Here is an 8,806-nt window from a genome sequence, read left to right on the forward strand (position 1 = left end):
AAATTGCTTAAATTTCAAATGTGTATAAAATTACACATTAAACCAAAGTTCATATATAATTTTAAGATTTATCCCAAAAAATATAGTTTTAAATCATACTCATCATTAACATGTCACTTAATGTAGAACATCTTAAAATTTCACATGAGCACTAAACCACAAAATGGATGAAAATTTTAGTAAATGGGTTATTTTATTTCCCTTCACGAAAGGAATTATTTTACTCATTTTTCAAGTAGAAGAAACAAATTCGAAATATGGTAGCATAAGTAATAAAAGTTGAATAAGAGTAGACTGCCAACTACATCAATGATTTAATTAATAAGTACCAACAAAAATTTACAGGAAGTAAGACTGCAGGGAAGAAGACCATGAAAGATGAAGCGAGGGTTTTGCACTAAAATCACACCTTTTACATCTAACATTAGACCTATTGTTGTTTTTGCATCATATTCTGTCATGATTGTTTTTTTTTTTTCATAGTTTAAGACAAAGAACACAACGAATTTTCGAGAGAGAGGCAATTTTATTTAAGAGAAAGTAGCTACAGCACGGTAGAGGACCCCAATTACGTATTACCACTAGACTAGACTAGACTAGAAAGCCATGAAATCTCCCTCAATACAATAATGACTTTTAATATGATGGCCTAATAAAATAACCTGAAGCTAAACTTAGACTTGAATTTCTACGTGCCATCTGTACATCTCCTCCGATGGCACTGGCAATGTAAGTGTCACCAATCCGGTGGCTGAGTCATAGTTGAAGTGAGTGTCGGCATTGTCCACACAACACTTCAACGGATGCTGAGATGAGTATGCACCAAACCTCCCACAACCCCGGACTTTGAGACTGATCGCTGCTGTTGGATTCCGGTTGTTGCTGAGTGAAGTTGTCAACTCCGAGGAAACCTCGCCATCAAAGAACTGCAGTTTCTCATTGGATGTCATTTGTACTTCGAACTTCTCCACGGCACCGCTGCTGTTGAACATGTCAAGAAGGCCGATTGGTGCAAATGAAATGGTGTTGGAAATTTCCTGCACCATAGGAAAAAGGCATTCAATAAGCCACCGTAGTTAAATTACAAAAAAGTAGCCTAAAATGAAGGAAAGAAACTAACCTTGACGGGACAGAAGTGGAATAGTTCATACTCGAGAACCTTAAGTGTTACCGGCACTGAAGCACCTTTAGGTAACCGTACCAGCTCTCCTGAAACTCAAAAGGCATTTTTTTAACATTTTACATCAAAATAAATCCAATTGGCACTCGTCACCTGACATCTAAGCAGACAAAATGTACCTGATCTATGAGCATAAACCACACTCTCCCCGTTCCAGTCCGCACCGGCAACCTGAGCGATCGAATCAACATCGTTGGCACAAACAGAACCTGTAAGTGTACCAGGTGATGCATCATGAATTCGGGTTTTCTTGGTGACCTTGCACCAACCAGCACCTTGGCAGTTAAAAGCACCAACCACACCGGAACACTTGTTTACATTCCAAATCTTGAGTAAGCTGCAAAATAGGATTCTCTGTGGGTAAAACTGCACGATAAAAGATTATGATGTGCAGCAAGCAATGAGAAAGGATGCTACAGACCTAATCCCGTCTCTAGCCGGATCAGCGAAAAGACAGTCAACGGTAGGCCTGCCAGGCAATTGGGTGCGGAGAACTGATCCATCAGGAAGGACCAGCTTCTTCAGGAGCTCGAAATTGTGGTTGCCAGGCTTATCACTGCATAAAACACCACGAATACAAAATGTCGCGTTAGAAGATTCCACAATCATTATGATTAGTAAAAATAAAAATGGACTTTAGCAAAACAATACCTGACATAGATAGCACATCCACCAACAGCACGAGCAGCAGCATGGTAATCTGCAGCTGGGTGTAAGCTCTGCAGACCAGTGATTAGTCATCAGTACCAGATGAACCATCCCGTTTTGAACCTTTCATTACTGAATATGACAGTAACTTCAATTATCATAGGAAATAAATAAGTTCAGTAATTTTGACTTACATGGAACATATCCCAATCAGGTTGCATAAATTCTCCGAGGAAAAGAGTGTTGTAAGCCACTGAGGAAATGTGGATAGTATGTGAAGCAGGGTCACGAGGATAAAAGTCATCAGAAGCTCTAACAACAGCGGTCTGCTTGGTGCTGTAGATTCCATCAGTGTTATGGCACATGCATGCTATGCATCCATTGTCCGGGAAGTTTCGGGAAATTGACGCTTCAAGGGCCTGAACGTAACTGCGGGTAAGAGATACTCTACCACCGTGTCCAGCACCAAGTGTCTCGATGATGTTTTGCACATCGACCTTCACACCATCAACTCCACATGAAGCCAGGTAGGCATGAAGCTCATTGTAGAAGTTGAAAACCTTCTTCGGATGCACCAAACCAAGGCCATGAACAGCAAGGCTGTCCATAACTATATCCGGCTGGTTGCCCATCACACCTGGGGACTGAACAGGATATGCCAATGCTGTATCATAATGTTCCATACCAGCAGCTGCAGGTTTGACTCCACCCCAATAGCCAGCCAAAGCATGCCACACATACACATTCCTACGCCAAGAAGTAGAGCCAAAACGTCATTTGAAATAGAAATAAACATTATTTAGAGAGTAATTGAAGAATGCAAACTATCAAAAATAAGATCAATCGTATATCACATAAATGGAAGGATTTAGGGTCAAATTGGCACAATTTTATGTTTTCATGTCTATGATGAATAAATGTGTAGTCCAACGTGCGTCAAGTCCAACTTTGACATTTTCTTTCTAGCTGAGAGTGTTACAGTGTGGATTTGCAAAGTGTATTCTTAAACCAGAATATAGATCCACTTGTCATTGCAGTTCTAGAGTAAAACACAACAATCTCAGAACTGTGGCTAGTAATAAGAAAATCTAAAGTTGGCTAAAAAGTAGGATCTATAAAAATTGGTCAATTAATCATAATGTAAATGATTGTCTTTTTGCTCTCATAAGAGCGTTCATATCAGAATGCACCACAACCAACTGATAAACACAAAGAACCTGAATAACATGGACTGCTTACTTCACATTATGATGCTGCTTGGCCTCGTCTACAACATGTTTTAGGCCAGAGATCTGTTCGTTGTTTTGGTCATTCTTTTTGAACTTTGCATTCTCTTTAATCCCAGTCAACCTACTCGCAAACCTGCAAGAAATAATGGGGCATCATATCTATATCCAATTTTAGTAATAAATTGTTAAATGTGCAAGACCTTCATATAGAAAAAGAAATAATCAAATTAAGGTGGAAGAGCTTAAATGTGATGGAAAAAGAAGACAAAAAATGCCATCTGTAGGTTGGTTTTAGTCCATCTGATTCACTCATTCATTTAAGTACTAAGTACTAATACTGAGCTAAACTCCAAGAGCCTCAGCAGAGTTTTGGGTGTGTGTGTGTGAGAGAGAGAGAGAGAGATCTTACTGCGCCCCTTCTTGTACAACACAATCACTCTCCTTGGGCTTACTTTCAATCTGCTGCCAACCATCATCTATGATCAAAAATCGAGGTGGAGTCCCTCCCTCTGATAGACTGCAATTAAAATAAAAAGAATTTAGTGACGATCATATTTTTACCATCATAGCATTTTCTTTCCATCTATACAGCTAACCAATTGCTCATATTGCCATAATTTTCTACTACCTTTTGAGGCCTTCCTTAACACCCTCTGCAGTGACATCAGTGTAGAAAGCATCCCAGGTGCACCAGCCAAACCAATCAAGAAATGAAGGCAACTACTCACAACCAACATAAAAATGTTAGAAAAGATCCGTAAAGATAATCTTAGCTTTGTCACAAACCAATTAGAAGTAAAATAATTTTTTTATAAAATAAAATAATTAGCAGGTGAGGTAAACATTCTCGCAAGTAACTATACCTTCTTCTTCTCTCGATGAAGGAAAGTTTGCATGTGCTTCTCCAAAGCCCTGATTGGTTCATGAAAGTGCTCATTAATAAACCATAAGAAACAAAATACATTCAGGAAATCAAATATAAGTCTTGATATATTACTGTAATTTATAAATAGTTTCCAGAGAAAGAAATATGGATAACAACATTATAAGGAAAAAGAAAACAATGACTATGTATTAAGGACAAAAGAAAGAGAAAAAAAAATTGCATGAAAAAAGCATCTCTACTCACTTTACAGCCTGGTTGATAACTTCAAATGGATTGGTCCCAGCATGCATGTAGACAAGGTAAAGGCCTCGATTTGTTTCAACAGTGTTATCACCTGCAAAACCAAATCACACCGAAAAGAAGTCGTTTCGGTTCTTTCGAACTCCATCCTTTTCAACTTATTTTCTTCGCAAAAATGTTATATATGCCATTAATCTTGATTTATTGGGATGGCGGTCATTCATGGTTTCTCCACCGTGGTTGTTCACACTAATGACAACTCCACCCCATGATTGATGATTTCATATGGTTTGCTTCCTTCATTAATGGCCAAAAAGATGGGACTGAAGGTTCGCCTTATGCAATTAAATGATAGACATACAGAAAATGCCACATGCTTTTGAGTGCCATAAGCTACTCACCACTCTCAAGGCATATTTCAAGCTCATTCTTGTCATTGCCTTGAAGAACAGCACGGAACTGGCCTTCAAGGAGAGGGAGGAAAACAGTGTAGATCGTTGGGGCATTAGGATCATCTTCTTCCTTGCTCTCTACGAGCATGAATTGAGTCTCCAAAGGGACATCTTTCCCGCATGTTCCCATTCTCTGAGTCATCCACCATAGTTTGAAACGGAAACAGCACATAAACCGGAGGCCCCTGTTAGAGAAAAATAAGTACCAAGTCATGACTTTGGGTACTCCTCCACACCACAATCATCTAGAACTTACTGGTATTATAATCCTCAAGTATCACAAGTAAATGTAAGGAAAACAACAGTCCCAGCTAACAATTAGGAATAAGCAAAGCATTCGGATAATCCAAAGAACATGTACATTAAAAGTAATTTAAAATAGATTTAAGCATGAAGTATGCTAATAAATATATTTGAATCAACATTTTAAAAATGTTCTTAAAGTCTAGACTCCTATTTACTGCATAGTCATATAATCCGATTCTTTCCAAGTTAACTAGGAAACAAATTAACCTAAATGAACCTTTTTCTAAAGGTGTAAACTGATCAAAAGCGTTCAAAAAATAAAGTAAAAGGATGATGTAGAATCTTAAGGCAACAGTCAGTAACATAAGACGCTTGATACTGTTAGTCATAAGAATAGGAACCAACCATCTCTTTCTTGACAACTAATAGTACTTTATAGCTAATGCTATCTGTTAAATTTTTTTTTTTAAATGAAACAACCAAATTATAAAATGAAAATCCATTGAGTTGCTAAATCTCAAACTCCCAATCCATAAATAAATTTTCACACAATGATGCAATCACCAAACAGAATATGATGAAATAACATCAATTCTAGTTAAGAAAAAGAAGGTACATGAATGTTAAAATTGGAGGATAATAGAGTTTTCAAAGGAGAATGTGCTTACTCTAAAACACCTATTGGAAAGACATGAAGGCTTTTGCAATCCGAAGCAGTAGCACCTATAAAAGCACCAGCAACAAGCCCGACACCGGATCCTGGGGTCAAAACTATGTTATCAGGCATTCCAGTGAGGATGGTCTTCCCATGAACCACAAGGTTCCCATCGTTGATGGAAATTCCTGGCGTGACAGTCATTTTTTATGATGAGCACCTGATAATTGTCAGACAACACAACAAACGACATCAATGACAACTCACAGAACAGACATATAAGAACAAAAAAAAAAGTTAAAAGATGTTTACATTAAGTTTAGAAACAGAGTTTCAATAAAATTAATTAAGAATTATACTAGATAACAAAAACAAAAATTTAAAGATCACCTATTTGCAGAAGACGAATACAGCAAAATAAAAATGGGTAAGGGGTAGGGTCTAAAATTTTGACCTATGGGTTTAAAATATCTTGGAAAGTTTAGGCTTTTGTAAGGAACATTTCCAGTGCCATGAGATTTCCCTGAAGGGAGAAACCACCCCAATTGCTTCACTGATGTTGTCCTTAACACTTTCTCACCTATCCGCTGAATAATCATGGCATTTTGAACCCACCAAAAACTTATAAAGAAAGAAAAAAAATTCTGAAAAAGAAAAAATTGTGTAAAATATTAAAAAGCATTTTTTTATCGATACAGAAAACCAGCTCTGTTTTTTTTCCTCTTTTTTTTCTTTGTTTATTGGGATAAAATATTATGTCCATGAAGAAAAATTTGGAATGGTCAAGGTATGAAGGAAAAAGAAAGCAACTGTTCAAATTTATTTATTTACTGTGATTTAAGCTACAGTTCGTCGCTAAATTGGGATTGTAAACTACTTTTGGGGGTTTTTTTTTTTTTGAAGGAATATACGAACTATTTTTTATAATCAAGTAACTTTCAGGTGGTTTACTTGAAGATCATCAACGGAAAAAAATAAATATGAAAAAGAGAAGGCAGCCAGCGGACCACAATGATCTGTTCAGACTATAAGCAAAGCTCCTCTTTTTATTAGAAAAATAAACAAATTCTTAATTTTCTACTTTCGAAAAAAAAAATTCTAAGAAAAAAGAAAAGAAAAGAAAAAGTGTATACTTAGTTAGAGCAAGTTTGGACGGATACACGAGAAAAGCAGGTCCAATAATCTAAAAGATCTTCACGATTAATAAAGCGGAAGAAAAAACGTGAAAAAGAAAACACGAACTTTTTTTAGTTAAACAGAGGATTATAAAAAGTTGGCAAAATTTTAAACGACGATGAATTTTCAATTAAACAGATATTTATAAAAAAAAAAAAAATTTGTCACCGTAAGAGCAAAATCATAATTCATAACCAAGTAATTCGAGGGATTTATCGTCGTGATCTTAACTCTTACGTAAATAAGATTTTATTGTTATAATTACGTTCTTCGTCAAGCGCAGATCTACTCCATACCATAATCCATAGTCATGGAAAGCAGAAGCTTCATAAATCGATCAAAATCTCAGAATTAACAAACAGGAAATTTTAAAAAAAAAATCAGATCATAAAAACTCCAAATCACGTCTCATTTCATGATCATAATACCACGAAACCAGAAACAAATCGCAGAGAGGAAAAACAGTACTTAAAAAAAAGAAATAAAGTAAAATACAATTTAAATAACAAATCCATAAAACTTCCAAAATTAACAAACAAAAAGTTCTAAAAGATTTCAGATCATAGAAACTCCAAAATCCAAATCCAAATCACGTCTCATTTCATGATCACCACGGAAACAACAACAAGTCATCCAAAAGGGAAACAAATATTACTCTAAAAAGAGAATCCACCGAAAACCACTATTTAATTTCACAGTTGACGGCTGAGAACCCCAAAATGAACTCACCTATATCCGGCGAGGCTACCTTGGGTCGTTAAGCAGCCAATATGACTAAAAAGCTTGAAACACTCTTTACTCCAAAACTTTAAACAAAAGAAAACGAAAGAAACACTCAGCAGAAGCGCACTCCGACGAAGGGAATGCCTCTTCTTTAGAGAGAGGGAGAGAGAGCGAAACCACTAAAAATGGCTTTGTTTTCCTCTTTCAGACGACGGATGCGAGTAATGACGGTGAAGAAGCTGGGTTTATATAGCAACAATTTCTGGGGGTTAAATATCGAGCAACTTCTATTACGGGATGATTGGTGTACTGCCACGTGGATTTTTTGTGCCATTCTTTTAGAAATGTTTTGTTTTTGTTTTACAATTTTTTTAATGAATAAAATAATAATAAACATATTAGATATTTTGGGTGGGTTTATTGCTAACTGTTGCTGAGCAATCCGTGGCTGAGTGACAGAAGGTATCTCTGAATAGCAAATATAAAGAGCGGTGGAAATGAAAGGGGGTTGTAATTTCTATTAAAACATGAATTTGATTATTTGTGGATCCGTATGTTACTTGTTTTTGTTAATTTTAATTTGTTTCTTTTTTTTTTAATTTCAATTTACTAAGCAATTCAATCATTCAAAGGATAATTTATTTAATTTGTATTCTAATACTATTTCTCGTAATGCTATTAATGGTTACCTTGATAATACTAAAAACTAATTAAATACTAAAATAATATCCTAGTGACATCATTTACCAAAATAGGGTGAAATTAACAATGCTAGGAGGTGGAGGGATAAGGGGTGGCAGCATCACCCATTTTTATTCTCAATCATACCTCCATCATTAGCTCATGATATGTTTTAAAAAAATAATTTCTAACGGTGAAAAAACGTTATACGGTGATACCGGTATATAAAAAAAAATTACGGGACAAAACACGGGTAAAAAGGAGTGGAGGGTGCTAAACTGGCGGCACCAAGCTTGGAAGGCATGTGTCAGGTGGCACCAGTTGGAGGAGGAAGGTTGTCAGGCGGCACCAAACCCTTATATATTTGAGTTGAACAGTTATAATAATTTGTATGAAGTGCTGTAAAAAAATTTTGTGTTTTGATCTGTTGAATTGTTATAGTGTTTTTTGTGTTTGGTTGAATGGTTGTAGCAGCTAACAGATAAGAAGAAAGAAAAGGAAATTTTTTTTGTAAAATAGGAGAAAACAAAGAAGCAAAGTCAGAAATATTTGTAAGGTTTGTACAGTGATTAATTTTTGTTATTATATTTTATGAGTAGAATCTTGTTTTGTTTTTGAAAAAAATTATTAAGAAATTTAATTATGTTTAAATATTTTTATAGATTTAGTATTGAAGATAGATAATCAATT

General features: G+C 35.7%; 1 protein-coding gene across 2 annotated transcripts; it reads right to left on the bottom strand.

Annotated features, from left to right (window-relative positions):
- Positions 1 to 290: 290 nt before the first annotated feature.
- LOC107921999 (probable galactinol--sucrose galactosyltransferase 2) lies at positions 291 to 7,673 on the bottom strand. Of its 2 annotated transcripts, none has more exons than XM_016851807.2 (14): positions 7,442 to 7,673; positions 5,550 to 5,756; positions 4,585 to 4,820; positions 4,187 to 4,277; positions 3,921 to 3,969; positions 3,686 to 3,777; positions 3,467 to 3,574; positions 3,068 to 3,190; positions 2,023 to 2,575; positions 1,832 to 1,899; positions 1,602 to 1,736; positions 1,300 to 1,517; positions 1,121 to 1,209; positions 291 to 1,037 (listed from the first exon to the last, which is right to left on the bottom strand). In XM_016851807.2, exons 2-14 carry the CDS (start codon positions 5,738 to 5,740, stop codon positions 675 to 677), a joined length of 2,316 nt encoding a protein of 771 aa, XP_016707296.1. In that variant the 5' UTR covers positions 5,741 to 5,756; positions 7,442 to 7,673; the 3' UTR covers positions 291 to 674. The 2 variants fall into 2 exon arrangements, with proteins under 2 accessions (XP_016707296.1, XP_016707297.1); XM_016851808.2 differs by having other exon boundaries at positions 5,550 to 5,763; positions 7,442 to 7,662.
- Between the last annotated feature and the right edge of the window lie 1,133 nt (positions 7,674 to 8,806).

The sequence above is a fragment of the Gossypium hirsutum genome, chromosome D01 (assembly GCF_007990345.1).
Source record: "Gossypium hirsutum isolate 1008001.06 chromosome D01, Gossypium_hirsutum_v2.1, whole genome shotgun sequence".
NCBI classification, from domain to species: Eukaryota; Viridiplantae; Streptophyta; class Magnoliopsida; order Malvales; family Malvaceae; genus Gossypium; species Gossypium hirsutum.

What these genes read in the sequence shown, in the direction of transcription:
- LOC107921999 (XM_016851807.2), bottom strand. Translation starts at nt 5,740, where the DNA reads ATGACTGTCACGCCAGGAATTTCCATCAACGATGGGAACCTTGTGGTT. An exon ending in GTTGTACAAGAAGGGGCGCA is followed by an intron (nt 3,191 to 3,466) that starts GTAAGATCTCTC and finishes TATTTCTTGCAG; the next exon opens with GTTTGCGAGTAGGTTGACTG. An exon ending in GGTTTATGCTCATAGATCAG is followed by an intron (nt 1,210 to 1,299) that starts GTACATTTTGTC and finishes TTTGAGTTTCAG; the next exon opens with GAGAGCTGGTACGGTTACCT.